Below are 17841 nucleotides of genomic sequence, written 5' to 3'. Positions count from 1 at the left end.
ACAAGACAAAACTCCAGATTTACGAGAAATCGTAAATCTGGAAATGCGTGTGAATGCTACGCCACCCTAGAGGTGGCGAAGCGAGGCACAACGAGGAGAAATGTTTTCATTTCTCCTCGTTTTTTCCTCTTTCAAGGCATGCTGCATTCTACAGCACGCATTGAAGGAGGAAAATGCCTGTAGTGATTGTTTTTGTGCAGGAAGGTGCCCCTTCCTGCACAAAAACAATCTTCCCACGACTCAGGCATCCATGGTGCCTGCGCCAGCGCATGGCTGCAGTTTATGCACTAGCCCAGGGGAAGCACAGAGATGCAACATATTCTTGTAAATATGTTGCATCCTTGTGCTTCGGAAGTGCCGTAACGTGGCATAGCCAAAGGGCTTGTGGTGCCATGCTGCAGCACTTCCTCGTAGATCTGCCCCCAAGTGTAGAAGACAGAGAAATGGTAGTATGAGTAGAGATCAGAGAAGCAGGAGGAGGAATTACAAAATGAGACAGAGAGGTAAGGACCCTGAACGGTGGTGGTCTCACCTTCTTCAGTCTTGATTCTTGCCCACAAAGCTTTGTGGCCCCGGGGAGCCAGCAGAGTCATCTCGTAGGTGGTGTTGGGCGTGAGCCCGCTGAGGATGGTGTTGTCCATGTTCCCCCGGATCCTCCTCAAGAAGCGCTTGGAGTCCTCACCAGCAGGACCACCGACCTGGCTGTAGTCAATGATGAGGTGGTCATCATTGCTGCCGAAGTTCCATGGCCAGGACACTCGAAAACTGTGGGGGGACACCTCTGACACCAGCAAGGCCTGGGGGGCAACGGAGTCTCAGGACGAGAGAAAAATCATGAAGGTAGGTGTTATTAAAAAGATACTATATAACACAACCAGTCCCCTGTCTTTATCAATCATGCCAATGCTCCCACACCACCATCATCCCACATAATCAGCACCCCTACACCATAAACCACATGTAGTGCCCCACAACCAGCAGTCCCACACCAACACCCACTGCCAGCACTACTATAAAGACTTCTGAGCCTGCACTCCTGCACCATCCTTCACAAGGGAAACATTGTTTACAACGTGGTGTTTACACCGCACTACCTTTACGACGCTGCCATTACAACGCAAGTCGTTACTACGACTTGCGCTGGATGGCGCTGTTGGTTAAGGAATATTGTTACGTGGGCTGGTGTTGGAATATAAAATTATAATAATCCTCAATCCGTGCCCTCCAACGCAAGTCGCTGTAACGACTTGCGTTGTAGAAACCGCGTTGTAAAGTACCGCAATCTAAAAGATCGTGTTGTGCTGATATACATACCTTCACAATCACTGGTCTTATACCATCCTTCACAGCCAGAGCTCTTCCAACCATCCGCAGTTAGGACTACTACACTATTCCTCACATCTAGCACTACAACGACCCCCTACAGCATCATCCTCCACAGCAAGCATACCTGCACCATGCCTTGGACCCAGCATTCCTACTCCAACCCCTCAGCCAGCACGTATACACCATTCCTCATAACCGGCTTATCTTCACCTTCCACTTTCTTCAACAGCCAGTGCTTGTACGCTATCCTCCACAGCTGGTGTCCCTGCACTGTCCCACACTGGCAGCATTCCTACGGTATCACCCACAGTCAAAGTACATGCACATCCACAGCCAACAGTTGCACACCACCCCCAACAGCCAGCTCTCCTGCACCATCTATTAAAGCCAGAGTTCCCACATCATAATGCACAGCCAGCGCTCCAACATCGCCCTTCGAAACCCGCACTCCTACACTGACCTCCACAGCCAGCGATGTTTCACACGTCACAGCCAATGCTGTCGCACATCCCCGTGACTAGCACTTATGCCTATTCAACAAGGGGGAGCAGGGGTGTAGGGCGAATTTCCACTCCGCTGGAGTGGGAGGTCCAGCTGCAGCGAGTGCCCCAAAGTGTCGAATAAAAAAAAACACAAAAAAAACTGGCGGCATAGGGGTAGGTCGTACCGGCGAGCACACGAGGACAAACTCCATACCTTGATGGAAGCCTCAGCCACTGTGCAGACCGCCAGGTACTGATGATGGCTTGGTGTTTTCATAATAGGAAGATCCAGCCCATCACAGACTCATAACACAATTAGCACCTTTCTTCTCGTGACAACCAAACAAACTGACTGTACAGGAATGTAGGTCCTCTATTGTGGACAATTATAAATTAATAGTTTTCAAGGTCCTGAAGAATCACTAGTGAACCTACACAGATGCGAGAAACATGTTGACCACTATAGATTATTAACCAGCACTGAAATAGGAACATCGAATTCCGCCAAGTGCTGTTCTTCACACTTTTTTATTAGGGCAGGAGACCCCCAAAATAAAAACAACTTCCTACAGGTACTCCCAGCCTTATTTTAACTCACTACCAAGTCTACACACTCCTGGCCCCACACCCACACTTCACCAAACGGCTGTTGGAAAAAGATCTCTGGTAAAGAGCCCCTCTTTGAGGTGAGCCCGTTGGGTATTGCACCTCCGACCCAACGAGGAGCAGCCCAGATGATGAAGCATGACACCTGCAAGGGTGTGTGAGGGCATTACATCCAACAAAATGGATGCCCAACTGTGATCCTACCGAGACCAGTGGTAACTTTTTAGTGTGACTTCAACCTTTCTCCTCCTGGGGAACGACTAGCACTTATGCACCATCCTCCACAACCAGCGTTTCTACGCCCACATAGCACAGCTAAAGCTCCAACACTGCATGTCACAACTAATGCTGTTGAGCATTCTCCGCATCCAGCGCTCCTACACTATCCTCCACAGACAGCGCTACTACGCTGCATCTCGCGGCCAATGGTCCTATACCATCCTCCATCTGGTATAGAAGCTGCACTCTTTCACCGTTCTTCTTTCACCATTCGCAACCGGTGCTTCTAGGCCATCACCTATGCTTGGGTCTCTTACAATACTCCAACAACTGGGACTCTTGCTAAATCTGTGCCAGCCTGCACTCTAACACCATGCCTCACAGCCGGTACTCCTACACCATGCCTCACAGCCGGTACTCCTACACCATGCCTCACAGCCGGTACTCCTACACCATGCCTCACAGCCGGAACTCTGACACCATGCCTCACAGCCGGTACTCCTACACCGTGCCTCATAGCTGTTACTCCTACACCATGTCTCACAGCCGGTACTCCTACACCATGCGTCACAGCCGGTACTCCTACACCATGCGTCACAGCCGGTACTCTGACACCATGCCTCACAGCCGGTACTCCTACACCGTGCCTCATAGCTGTTACTCCTACACCATGTCTCACAGCCAGTACTCCTACACCATGCCTCACAGCCGGTACTCCTACACCATGCCTCAGAGACAGCACTCCTACACCATGTCTCACAGCCGGTACTCCTACACCATGTCTCACAGCCGGTACTCCTACACCATGCCTCACAGCCGGTACTCCTACACCATGTCTCGCAGCCGGTACTCCTACACCATGCCTCACAGCCGGTACTCCTACACCATGCCTCACAGCCGGTACTCCTACACCATGCCTCACAGCCGGTACTCCTACACCATGCCTCACAGCTGGTACTCCTACACCATGCCTCACAGACAGTACTCCTACTCCATGCCTCACAGCTGGTACTCCTACACCATGCCTCACAGCCGGTACTCCTACACCATGCCTCACAGCGGTACTCCTACACCATGCCTCACAGCCGGTACTCCTACACCATGCCACACAGCCGGTACTCCTACACCATGCCTCTTAGCCGGTGCTCCTACACAATCCTTTATAGCCAATGCAACTACACCATCCCTCAGTGCCAGCTCTCAGATACTATCCCATAGAGACAGAGCTACTACACCATTGTTCACAGTGAGCGCTCCTACAGCATCACTCAGAGCCCGCACTCTTACACCATCCTCTACAGGTCTCCAACACCATCATTTGCACTCATTGATCCTACACCATCCCGCAGAGCCAGCACTCCTACACAATCCTGCACAGCCAGCACTCCCACCCCATCCCTGAGAGCCAGCACTTCCATATCACAATTCCCCCCAGCACTCCCTCACCATGCCTCTGAGTCAGGGCTCCTACATCGCCATGATAGTCTACGAAGCTGTGACAAACGCCTGGATATCAAAGAAGGAAGCTGAATACCTAATTGCAAGGGAACCAAAGATCCCCTTTTTCCATTCCTTACCAAAAATACATAAGAATAGATCCCCTCCGCCAGGCCGCCCCATTATGTCGGGGATAGGTTCAGTATTAGAGCCCTTATCACAGTTTGCAGACCAATTTTTAAAACCACTTGTTCAAAAAACACTGACCTATCTTAAAGATACTCGGGATTTACTCAATCAAATACATGAGATGCCTTTCGACAGCACAACAATGCTGCTAGTAGGACTCAATGTAGAATCACTATATACGAGCCTACCACAACAAGAGACATTACAAATGCTAGAAGACACTTTATTCTCAACAGACTGGAACTACCAAACTCCACGCCATTTTGTCTTAGAGTGCTGCCGGCTAGCGTTAACAGAAAACTACTTCGAATTTGATGGGCAGCTTTTCCAACAAAAACATGGAACTTCCATGGGCAGTGCATTTGCCCCCTCGGTGGCGGGACTGTATGTTAGCCAATTTGAAAATAACAACATCTTTTCTGACATCAACCCATTTGCTACCAATGTGCTTTACTGGAAGCGCTACATTGACGATATTCTGATGTTCTGGAAGAAAGACAAAGATCTAAAGTCATTCATGGATTGGCTAAACACGAGAGACGAATGCTTGAGATTCACGTTCTCAGCTGATGATACTAGTATAGATTTTCTAGACCTGACTATCTTCGTAAAGAATGGGCAAATTGAAACAAAGACCTTCACAAAACCGACAGCGAAGAATAGCTTACTATCATATAAAAGCTTCCATCCGAAACTGCTGAGAGACAATCTGCCCTACAGTCAGTTCCTTAGACTGAAAAGAAACTGCAGTCAACAAATTGATTACAAGAAACAAGCACAAGACCTAACGAAAAAACTACAGTATCGGGATTATAATAAAACCACCATCGCAAAATGCAGAAAAAGAGCGAACAATCAACCGAGAACAGCCCTACTTGAAACCTTTGTAAAGGAACCTATTAAAGACCTGGTCACTTGTGTCACAACATACTGTCCTATCACATACAAAGTTCAGAAATTGATTAACAAAAACTGGCGTATTGTGACCTCAGGGAATCTGGAATGGCCCAAGCCAAGATTTGCGAACCGGAGAACTCGCAATCTGAAAGATATACTTGTGCACACGCATCCAAGACAACAACCCATAACAGAAATGGTGAGAAATCCATCAATGACCAAAATAACAGGTCACTACCCCTGTGGGTCCTGTCTAGCCTGCAATTCAACCAAGACCAGTAAAACACTACAACTTTCAGAGACATTACTCTGGACTCAGAGACAACATACCACCTGCAACTCATCACATGTGATCTACATGATCACATGTCCATGTAAAAAACAGTACATTGGTATGACCTGCAGGAAGGTTAAGCTCAGAATTGGGGAACATAAGAGCAATATAAAATTGAAAAAGAACAACACTAAACTCTGTACACATTTTGTAGAAACTGGTCACAAAATTGAAGATTTGAGATGGACAGTGATCGAAATGCTAAAAAACAAATCATGAAATGCAGAGAGAGTCCTTTACGAAAAGGAACAAAGATGGGTAAATAGACTTCAAACCCACCAGAGGGGTCTCAATGATAATGTACAATGGCATCATTTTGCTTAAATACACTTTGAAAATATGAACTATACACTCTGATATCTGTATGATCATCAACGAATATGGGCTCTTTGAATAATGACATTTAATAGCCTTATATTCCCTTGAAATGCCCTTGAATTTGGTTCCTACCATCAGACCACGATATAGGAACTAAATTGTATTTTGTTAAGAATATGTCAACTGCTGGAACATGGGATTTCTAAACAATGTCACCTAGTACTCATGTACCCTCCTAGAATGTATTTACAATACAGGAACCTAATAGTTTCTCGCTAAGAATTTGCCCGCGACGAAAAACTTTATTTTGATATATCTTCTCACTTTAACAATTGTTGTACATCCCGTTTTTTACAAAAGACAAACACACAAAGGAAGTACTATGGTAGTATGTTTTTTATGTTTATGTTTACGAGGTAGGAGTGTCTGTCATCTATTTTCATGACCTTGACAATACAAATACCAGGTCCTGACGTCGTTTCCGCATCCGGGGGCAGCGCCAGCACCAGACGCGGAATACGCTTTTCAATGCGGGTAAGGAGGAAGAGGTCGTGAAATCAAAACCCCGCTTCCCGCAGCCCGCATATAACGGGTCTTCAACTTCGGGACGGTAAAGTATTAAACCACGGCCCACCCCCTTTCCCTCTTATTCTGTTTATAGCCTGGGACCAATGCAGTCCGTTCCCCCGAGGACACGCAAGTACAGATAAATAAGGTAAAAACAGCGCCGCCTTTTCGTTTCATTAACAAAATGAGTAAGACACAATGTTATGAACTGTATACCAAATCAACTGAGAAATTAATAACGCCGCGCTTTGGGTTTTATTAAAGAAACTAGTAAGATACAATGTTATGAACTGTGCATTAAATTCATCCGAGAAATTAACTGGGCAATAATAATCTGAGTATGTGAAATCAGTATATGGTGTTTGTTATACTCACAAAGAAGATCGTAAAAAACATATATACTACTATATCACCTTACCATTGACTGAGCAATGTTTGCAAAAGCCAATCCACGCTACCAATAACCCTACCAGGTTCAGTAAACGCTACCTCACATGATAAACTTCCCCGAAGTAATTCGCCATACAGTCTCCCACTATTGCTAAAACTAATCAAATGAATCATGAAAAATGTTCCCGCCCCGAAAATAACAGTAAAGAGCGATTAATTGCTGTATACAAAATAGGGTGTACTAGCCACAGAGCAAGAGAAATATTATATGCATAGAATATATGTATATAACCTCCATTTCTTTTCTAGGTTTAATAGAACCTTCAGATTCTAACAACAGTGAGTAGAATTTGAACCACTGACATACCACACTAAAAGAGTGTGAGTATAACTTTTAATGTATATTTGTCCTGACGAATGCTCCATAGACCCGGCTGGGCCAAGGGGAGCAGAAACATGTTGACAGTTTGTCTTTAAGTGTTATACAAGGACCCAGTAACTTGGTCCAACTGTATACCCATTTGTTATTTTTAACAACATACCACATCTACCCTAGAATAAAGTGAATTTTTTGATGTAGGTGTGTTTTTTAATATTAACCCTTCTATGTGGCTTCACCTTTTCTCTGGACACTACTGCGCTACTCCAGAGTTGACCTCAGGCTTCAGGTAGGCATACAGCACATTAGATGACCCAATGATCAATGCCATAACGTCTATGTGGGGCGGACAACCAGATAAACCGCATCACCTTAATACAAAGCGTTTATGAGGGTTATCTACAAGACTGTGTGTAACGCAGTTTCAAGTGTCTTAGTCCGCTCCTACATAATCCTTCAGACCCAGCACTCTTCCATCATCCCTCAGGGGTAGTGCTCTGACACCATCCTTCGCAGCCAGAGCTCCACACTATCTATCAAGGCCAGCGGTCTTGTACCAGGCTCCATAGCCAGTGCTCCTACACTATACCTTAAATTCAGCATGCACACATTTCTCAAAGCCTGCGCTCCTACACCACCCTTCACAGCCAGCGCTCCCACACCATCCCTCAGAACTACAGCCTCTACACCACCCTTCACAGCCAGCGCTCCCACACCATCCCTCAGGTCTACAACTTCTACACCACCCTTCACAGCCAGCGCTCCCACACCATCCCTCAGGTCTACAACTTCTACACCACCCTTCACAGCCAGCGCTCCCACACCATCCCTCAGGTCTACAGCTTTTACACCACCCTTCAGAGCCAGCGCTCCCACACCATCCCTCAGGTCTACAACTTCTACACCACCCTTCACAGCCAGCGCTCCAACACCATCCCTCAGGTCTACAGCTTTTACACCACCCTTCACAGCCAGCGCTCCCACACCATCCCTCAGGTCTACAACTTCTACACCACCCTTCACAGCCAGCGCTCCCACACCATCCCTCAGGTCTACAGCTTTTACACCACCCTTCACAGCCAGCGCTCCCACACCATCCCTCAGGTCTACAACTTCTACACCACCCTTCACAGCCAGCGCTCCCACACCATCCCTCAGGTCTACAATTTCTACATCATCCTTCACAGCCAGCGCTCCCACACCATCCCTCAGGTCTACAGCTTTTACACCACCCTTCACAGCCAGAGCTCCCACACCATCCCTCAGGTCTACAACTTCCACACCATCCTTCACAGCCAGCGCTCCCACACCATCCCTCAGGTCTACAGCTTCCACACCATCCCTCAGATCTACAGCTTCCACACCATCCCTCAGATCTACAGCTTCTACACCATCCCTCAGATCTACAGCTTCTACACCATCCCTCAGATCTACAGCCTCTACACCACCCTTCACATCCGCACTTACACACCATCCCTCAGGTCTACAGCTTCTACACCACCCTTCACAGCCAGCACTCCCACACCATCTCTCAGATCTACAGCCTCTACACCATCCTTCACAGCCAGCACTCCCACGCCATCCCTCAGGCCTACATCTTCTACACCATCCCTCAGATCTACAGCTCCTACACCATCCCTCAGATCTACAGCTTCTACACCATCCTTCACAGCCAGCACTCCCACGCCATCCCTCAGGCCTACATCTTCTACACCATCCCTCAGATCTACATCTTCTACACCATCCCTCAGATCTACAGCTTCCACACCATCCCTCAGATCTACAGCTTCTACACCACCCTTCACATCCGCACTTACACACCATCCCTCAGGTCTACAGCTTCTACACCATCCTTCACAGCCAGCACTCCCACACCATCCCTCAGGCCTACAACTTATACACCGTCCCTCAGATCTACTGCTTCCACACTACCCTTCACAGCCAGCGTTCCCACACCATGCCTCAGGTCTACAGCTTCTACACCACCCTTCACAACCAGCACTCTCTCACCAACCCTCAGATCTACAACTTCTACAAACTCTTCACAGCAAACGCTCCCGCACCATCCTCCTGAGCCAGTGCTCCAACGCAATCCCGGAGAACTATCACTCCTTTGCCACCCTTCACAACCAGTGCTCCTGCACCATGCCTCAGAGCCAGCACTGCTACACCATCCATCCTAGCCAGAACTCCTACCCCTTCCCTCAGAACCAGAGCTTCCACAGCATCCTCCATAGCCAGCAACCTACACCAGTTCCCATAGCCTGAGGTCAAATGACAAATTGCGCCCCTTCTGTGGTAAAACTGTCAGATTTGACCAGTCCTGACTATTACACGACCAGCCAGGCTCTGCAGCAGGTTTCTTACCTATGATGGCTCGACAGAGGAGTCCGGCCACAGATGGTAAGCTGTCTGTCCCCACAAAGAAGAGTGTGTCCTCGGCCGGCTCGCTGGCCACTGTATGCAGACCCAAGCTCCTCCTTCCAGTGGACACCACTAAGATCTTCACCCCTGCCTCCTTCAGGCGCTTGGATGGTGCAACCACATCATCCGTGGAGAGACCGTCGGTAATCCACAGAACCACCTTGGAGACATTATTCCTGGAGCCGGTTTCAGGCACAAAAACATGCTCGCGAATGTAATCCAAGGCCCGTCCAGAGTTGGTGTCTCCAGACCCATACTCCAGCGCTCCCAGAGCCTGATGCATCCTGGATGGGGGCTCCAAGAAGTTGACCACCAAGGAAGGCCAGTCACTGACCAGCACCATACTTACTTGAACCCGGTCTGGTCCTACATCGAAGCCACCTGCCAAACGCTGAACAAGGTCACGGGTGTGGCTCAGCTCTACCGTGGTGATGCTGCCCGAGATGTCCACCAGCAGCAGAAGGTCCATGGCGTGGCGGGATGCTCGACAAGCTGCAAGGTCAGCATCTGCAAGAGACACAAACAATTCAGGCTCTTTGACCATCATGCTTACACCTCTCTCTTTTCATACAGTGATTTACCCAAGATTCAACAGGAGCAGTAACAAATTACATCTCACTTTTGCTCATGTGATGGTCCCACACTAGTCATTTGAAATTTGCATACACCGCCTGATAGCTATGTGAAGCTTCATGAGGTTCCATTGATTACCTTCTTATTTTTTTACTTTAGAGACTGAGTGTACACAAGAGGTCAAGATTGGATCGATTAATGCCAGGCTTTCAAGATGTCCACAAAAGACATATTACATAAAGTAAATCTAAATGGAACCAATTTACTTAGTCTGTGATCATCCTGAAAATCTGGAAAGGAACCACCCTCCTGGAACTAGGATGGACACACCTGCTTCCTTATGGCACATAAATACATGAAATCACTGGCCAGAAACAGGAAGATGAGGCTTGAAGTAGAGTTAGGTGAGCCATTGACGACTCGCGGCAGATACCTGGCTCTGGCTCACGTAGAGGTTGTCATGGACATCCAAGCCCAAAGTTAGTCGAATTTTTATGTCACTTCTGCCTGCCATCCACACTCTAACCACATGCGCTAAGAAACAGGAGACAAAGAGATACCCATCTGGAAGCTGAGTTACACAAAGTAAAACTAGAAAACCTGGGATCAATTGAGGTTTCTCTGCTTCACCAAAGTGTGTGACCCTCTGCAAATATTTTAGTTCACCTTGCCTCCTTTTTCTTCATTATCACATAAGAGAGCTCCTTGGCATTCATGAATTCAGGATGTGCTCTGTACAGAAACCTCTCTTGTGTCTGATCTAATAGATTATAATGTTGTTCCATGTATAACAAGATTCTAGGGCACTAGTAAACAGTCACATGAAAATGACTTGCTTGCTTAGTTCACTAGGTATTGTCATCAGGGCAGAGGGAAGTGACATGGTTTGATGTAAATTCATGCTCACTTCCAATAAAAGCTTCTCAATCCAGTGACATCATCTGATGTACTAAGGTGAAACGCTTCTGCATGTTAATGAAATACACTTTTTTGAATTTTGAGGAGACTTTATCATATTTTTACATAATGTTTGTTGCACGATTTACACACCAAACATGTTCAGGGCTCTGCTTGTGCACGGGCTCTTAGAACCCAGCCAGGTCCTTGGCTAGTCAGTGTCTCTCCCTGTAAATTTGTTGACTCACCCACCTCTACCCCAAAGCAAAGGGCATTGGCCTGGGGTCTAATCACTATAAAATGTTGGGTGGGCCAGCATCCTGTACTAATTTGGAATAACAATTAAATCACCATCGTCCTAATGCAATCCTTCAAATTGTCTCCTCAGTGCAATTCATTTCCATAGAAGGTCCAGGTGAGCACAAACCCTACTAAGGGCCTCATTTACGAGGTTTTGGCGCAGGACAGCGCCACAAGGAATCTTGCCGCGCTGCCCTGCATCAAAAGACAGGACTGTGCTGCGTCATTCCTGTCCTCTTCCCCTGCGCTGTCGCACAATGGGATGCCATGCACCAACGCATGCACCCTTGCGCCATGGTGGAAGGGAGTCTGGTTTTTAGGGGTGATTGTTTTTGTGAAGGAAGGGGCACCTTCCTGCACAAAAACAGTCACGAGAGGTGTTTTCCCCTTTCTGTGTGTGCTGCAGGATGCAGCACACATAGAAAGAAGAAAAAATGAGGAGAAATAAGGATATTTCTCATCTATGCCACTCCCCAACGCCACCCCTGGGGTGGCGCTAGATTTTTTTGCATTCCCGGGTTTACGATTCCTCGTAAATCTGGGAATGCTTCAGATTCCATGGGTGTTGCGTGGAAACATCCACAGCAACACCCATGAACGCCGCTTTGACACAGTGTTCTGTGTAATAGGGCTCATATTTACAAGGCCATGAAAGGCCACTAAAAGTGTTTTTGCGTAGCCTTCTAAATATGCTGTGGCACATTGCGTCACCGGAGCGTCAAAAAAGTGTCTATCCGGTAGTAAATGTAGTATACTTGTAAAGCGCACAGCTGCCCCAGCAACGGGGCGTCCCGGCGCTGTATAACTCTGGGGAACCCGTCCTGGCTTTCCCTGTGGGATGGTCCCTGCTGGGAGTCCCCAAGGTGGAGCCAGGCACCCCCGGAATTGGTGGGGCCGTTGTGGAGATTAGGCAAGCTAATGCCCAGAGTTGCCGAGTGGAACCCCTGATTAGAGTAAGCACCGAAGCGAGAATTATCGAGTCCGCTGACCAAGGTCCACGACCCTGCCGCGTCGGGAATTGAACCCCGGTCCCGGGCTGACTTCTGCTCTCGGGCCTGCCGCCTCTAACCAGTGAGCCACACTACTCCAGTGCAAAAGTGCCACTAGGGGCTCTGAGGATAACACTGGCTGCCCAGAAACATGAGCACCCCTCTCATGAACAATCCAGAAGCTTTGCAAAGCAGCCAGTGCAAACGTTTGTTGACATGTCGCCCACTTTTTAGGTCCGGCTTGACAGCCTACCTTCTAGAAAATGCTTGCATTGGAGTGCATGTTGGGACTATTTTAAGTCTGATAAGAGCACTCAATCTTCACACTGCTTGTGCATTTCATACAGAAGGCAGTTCTTGTTTCCCAGCACTGGCAGAGCTAATATGACTAGAATTAATTTTTTAAACGTCAATTGTGCCAGCTAAACATATAACAAGACTTGTGATGTCTGTGTTTGCATGCATTAGCACATTAAATCCAGACTTATCGAACGTATCCATGCTTGTTCTAACAGTAACTGGAAGCAGACGTCGCAGAGGTAATGAGTGTGTATAGGTGTGAAAAACAGGCCACCCTAAACATTTAAAGGATTGGCTAACTCTTTGAGAGAAAAAAATGATTGGGGAGGTTGAGAATGGAATTTGATTCTTAGAAATGAAATGAGGAAGTGAAAGTACTCAAAAAACCAGAGTGCAGCTTTGTTACTGAGAAGTGGCAGCACTCTTCCATTAAAAGTGTTGTAACCTGCTGTGAATGTTGGAACTCTCCTCTTGACAGTATTGCACTCATTTGAGAAGTGGAGGTAGCTTCCTTCCAAATTAAACAACTGTTGTCTCTCAGCACCTGGCAATACCTTCTTTTTACTGTTTCCCCGGTGCTACGCCCTTCCCCATACCACCCTCATTTCCTATCATTCTCACTAAAGTACCATGAAGGAGAATACAACCAGTATTAAGCACTATACAAGTGATTGAATTAAGTGAGCATCAGTGTCCTTTTTCCACCACTCCTTATATCCTGTGCCTCCTCCACTTCTATTCCGAGCACTGCACAGAAGTAACTTCTGGGCGGGATCCACCCTAGACTAGGCACCGACCTGACCAAGTTCACCTTAAGACTGAGGGCCAGAAACCGAGAGTTCCCAGGAGTGAAGTTGTGGCAACAAATTCAGAATATAAGGGTCAGATTTAGAACTTCTCAGCACAACATATAAGAACAGCACTGCTACCTCTGAGACACCATTCATGTAGGTAGAGGAGAAAATCCTGCATCTGAGTGTCAAACCTAGATTGGAAACCAACATGACACATGAGGACAGCACCGACAACCCTAAGTCTTATGGTAATACCCTGAGGGGGATATTCACAAGAACGTGTGATAATTATCGCAAAATTAGCTTAACGCAACTCTTCACATCACAGTCTATCGTGGGAAAATAACGCAGTGTTAACGTTGTATTCTCGACACGGCAGTACCATGCGATAGTCTCACGATAACGCGTCAAATGACTGTGTTAAAATGAATGCAACACCTAAAAAATGCGAAACCCGAACGCGGAAAAAGCGGCGATGTCCCAAACATTGATACAAAAATCAGCGACAACCAGCGACATGACTGCAATTTCCACGCGTCATGCAGGAAAAGGCACCATAAAAGCAGAGTAAGAAAACAGTGAGAAGACAATGTACGAGGAGAACCTCACATCCGTGATGTAGTACAACTATCCACTGTCCCGCATCAAAAAGGCATCTCCTCACAAACAGCCACAATGTACATTGTCTTGCAGTCCGTATGTAAACTTTGCCAATGCGTCAACATACATGGAACACCCAGTGAAACTGCGGGGTGTGGATACGTTGGTCTGTCATTAGCTCAGTGCGTAATGTGGGAGTCGTCATCATCTGCTATGGTATCTCTCTCAGCGGGTGCCTGCCGTATGCAAGACCAAGGTCGGAGCTGCAATGTCCTTCCACCTTATGTATTGAGACAAAAGAGCTTACATCCCTAATGTTAGTCTGACTACTGCTTGCATTCTGGAAATGTGATGTTGCTTTCGCACTGTAATTGAGGCTAGGCCTTAGGCTTATGGTGCACCAATATAAATACACACACAACAGTTGGCATGTATGAGCCAAGAGCCCGAGTGGCCTTGCGCTCCTTGTACAATGCCTTCGTGCACAGCCATCCTCCGGGTGCATGCAACATTGCAACATTGTCGATTGTGGGCTGTGTGGCACCGACACTGCAACAGAGACACACGCATCAGTTGGTTTCCTGTCCAGCCCAGAAATCAACCACGCCCAGAGTCCAGGGATAATTATTGACACCACTAAGCTGGCCTGGCGTACTCCGGCCAGCCCACTCCGCTTATGTATGAAAGGGGGGGAACGACGCTACGTGTCCCAGTTCTTCTCCACTGCCGGAGGTGACATGGCTGCGTTCGCCTGGCATATCACGAGACTCAATCAGAAAGGATCCATGACTTGCGTTGCACAGAGTGTGTGGCACCGGATGAACTGCGGCCCGAACAGGCTTACCGCCGCAGGACGGTGACTTTCGGTGCACTGAGGTAGGGGCACCTTAAGTGCTGAGCGGGTGTGCAGCCTGCGATGATGCGACGTCCTGGTGGTCCGGACTAGTGAGGATTTGTGTGAGCCCTGCTGGACCTCAGTGTAGGTCTGAGCCAGCGGGCAGCGCGGGCCTACCCCATTTGGCGTTGCCTCGCGGTTCACAGTTAGTGGCACCTAAAGAGCTGAGCGGGTGTGCTGCCTGCTATTGGGAAATCAAGACCCAGAATCACGTGTTTGACCTGGTGGCCCGCGGTGCGGGGCTGCATGATGTGGAGGCTGCCAAGGTCTTGAGCCCTAGGCTTGGAGCTTGCACCGGCCCGTGGTGGGCCCTCTTGGAGGCACGCCGGTAGCGGAAGGTGAGAAGTGAGGCCTGGGTGCGCAGGGGCAGGCAATCACCGCTGGGCGTGGGGGGGGGGGCTGGGGTGCAGCAGCCTGTGCGCGCAGGGGCGGGCAAACGATGATGGCGTATGCAATGATATAATCTCTGCCATTCATAAATATGGACTCTGTTTCAGATAAGGGATCTGGTGGACAGCAGTATATACCGGCCCATGGTTGGAGACACACCAGTGGCAGCAGGTGAGCAGTGAGGCCCGGGTCCGCAGTGTCGGCACTCTCTCTCCCTCTCTTCCTTTCACTGTCTCTCTCTCCCTCTCTTTCTCTCTTTCTCTCGTTCTCTCTCTTTCGCTCTCTCTTTCTCTCTCTCTCTCTCTCCCTCACTTCCTTTCACTGTCTCCCTCTCTCTCTCCCTCACTCTCTTTTTCCCTCTTTCCCTCTCTCTCCCCCTCCCTCTCTTTTTCCCTCTTTCCCTCTCTCTCCCTTCTCTTTCTTCAATCAATCAATCAGGAGTTTGTTAAAGCGCAACTACTCACCCGAAAGGGTCTCAAGGTGCTAGGGGTGGGGGGGTGCAGGTTCCATTCCATCAAGGAGGGGGTCTGTCGAAGAGCCAGGTTTTGAGGTTTCTTGCGAAGATGGGGAGCGATGTTGTCTGTCTGAGGTGGAGCGGAAGGGCGTTCCATGTTTTGGCCGCGAGGAAGGAGAAGGAGCGGCCTCCCGATCTGGTCTTTCTGGTGCGGGGGACCACGGCGTAGGAGAGCTGGGCTGATCGTAGAGTCCTTTGGGGTGCGTGGAATTTGAGCCGGCTGTTCAGGTATGCTGGTCCGGTGCCGTGGAGGGCCTTGTGTGCATGGGTGACCATCTTAAAGGTGATTCTCGCCTCGACGGGGAGCCAGTGGAGTGTGCGCAGGTGCTGGGAGATGTGGCAGTGTTTTGGCAGGTTGAGGATCAGTCTTGCGGCGGCGTTCTGGATGTTCTGTAGCTTGCGGATGAGGTTTTTGTTTTTTTCCGGCGTAGAGTGCGTTGCCGTAGTCGAGTCTGCTGGTGACCAGGGCGTGAGTGACTGTCTTTCGGTGTTCGAGGGGGATCCATTTGAAGATCTTACGAAGGAGGCGGAGGGTGTGGAAGTAGGAAGATGAGACAGAGTTGATCTGGCGGTCCATTTTGAGCTCGGAGTCCAGGATGATTCCCAGGTTGCGTGCGTGGTCTGTGGGGGTTGGCAGGTTTCCGAGGGCGGTGGGCCACCAGGTGTCGCTCCAGGCGTCGGGGTTTGGGCCCATGATGAGTACTTCTGTTTTGTTGGTGTTTAGTTGTAGGCAGCTGTTTTTCATCCATTTGGCAACGGCTTCCATGCCTTCTCGAAAGTTGCGTCTGGCGGTGTTGGGCTCGTTGGATAGGGAGAGGATGAGCTGGGTGTCGTCTGCGTATGACACGATGTTGAGTCCGTAGGTTCTGACGATGGGGGCAAGTGGAGCCATGTAGACGTTGAAGAGCGTCGGGCTGAGGGAGGAGCCCTGGGGGACTCCGCAGGTGGTAGGTGTGGGGTCTGAGACGAAAGGGGGGAGTCTGACCTGTTGCGTCCTGCCGGAGCGGAAGGAGCAGATCCAGTCGAGGGCCTTGTCCTGGATTCCTGCGTCGTAGCGTATTAGGGTGCGGTGGGAGACTGTGTCGAACGCCGCTGATATGTCTAGGAGGATGAGGGCTACTGTTTCTCCTTTGTCCAGTAGGGTGCGGATGTCGTCTGTTGCGGCGAGGAGGGAGGTTTCCGTACTGTGTTTTTTTCTGAAGCCGGATTGGGAGGAGTCGAGGATGTTGTGTTCTTCAATGAATGTGGCGAGTTGGCTGTTGATGGCTTTCTCGATGACTTTCGCTGGGAAAGGGAGCAGGGAGATGGGTCTGTAGTTTTTGAGGTCGGTGGGGTCCGCTGAGGGTTCTTTAGGAGGGGGTTTCTTTGTCTGTCTCCCTCTCTTCATTTCACTCTCTCTCTCTCTTTCTCTCTCTCCCTTTATTTCTCCCTTTCTTTCTCTCACTCCCTCTCTCTCTTTCTCTCGTTCTCTCTCTCTCTGTCCTTTGATGAGCGCATGACACACCTTCTTATCTTGTATTTTGTCTTGCAGGCTGTGACTTACAGATTGTCCAGAGAAGACCCGCCATCACTCTTCCAAATAGTTGTTTTGAGTTTAATATGAAAATAATAATTTGTTGGATATTCAAAGATGAATGAATGATTCTCCTTTTTCTGACCACACATGAATGTTAATTGTTGTAATTGTGCGACATCAGGCGAATTGTTTTGTTCATGATTTCGTAAAATTGATGTAAAATGTCTTTGTTCGGTGAAGGGGGCCTGGGGGAGGGGGGGGTTACTGGGTGGTGGCAGTGGGTGTTGTGGCCCTCTTGGGTGTCCGAGCATCATGATCAGTAGCTCCATGGCATCTGTTGTTCTTCTGGTGTGGCTGTGGGCTGGGCTCCTACTTCTGGTGCAGGTTGTCGTCCGACTTAATACCTGGAAAGAGCAGGTGTTAATTCCCTGCTGCTAATGCGCCTTATTGCATGTTTTTTTATCTTATCGCCGATCTGGCTGGTCGTTGAGAATGTTGCGAAGTG

At 48.8% G+C, this 17841-nt stretch overlaps 1 protein-coding gene across 1 annotated transcript in view; it reads right to left on the bottom strand.

The window, feature by feature from the left end:
- The window catches only part of LOC144766629 (von Willebrand factor A domain-containing protein 1-like), a 165557-nt gene that overhangs the window by 42629 nt on the left and 105087 nt on the right, over positions 1-17841 (bottom strand). Inside the window, exons 2-3 of the mRNA XM_078650414.1 lie at positions 9512-10075; positions 533-814 (exon numbers count right to left, since the gene is read on the bottom strand). Coding sequence (XP_078506540.1) covers positions 533-814; positions 9512-10075 — 846 coding nt within the window. The remainder of the gene's footprint in view (positions 1-532; positions 815-9511; positions 10076-17841) is intronic.

This window comes from Lissotriton helveticus, chromosome 7 (assembly GCF_964261635.1).
Source record: "Lissotriton helveticus chromosome 7, aLisHel1.1, whole genome shotgun sequence".
In the NCBI taxonomy this organism is placed as follows: Eukaryota; Metazoa; Chordata; class Amphibia; order Caudata; family Salamandridae; genus Lissotriton; species Lissotriton helveticus.
The sequence above is the reverse complement of the archived record's forward strand: the minus strand, read 5'-3'. Positions and strand labels throughout refer to the sequence as shown.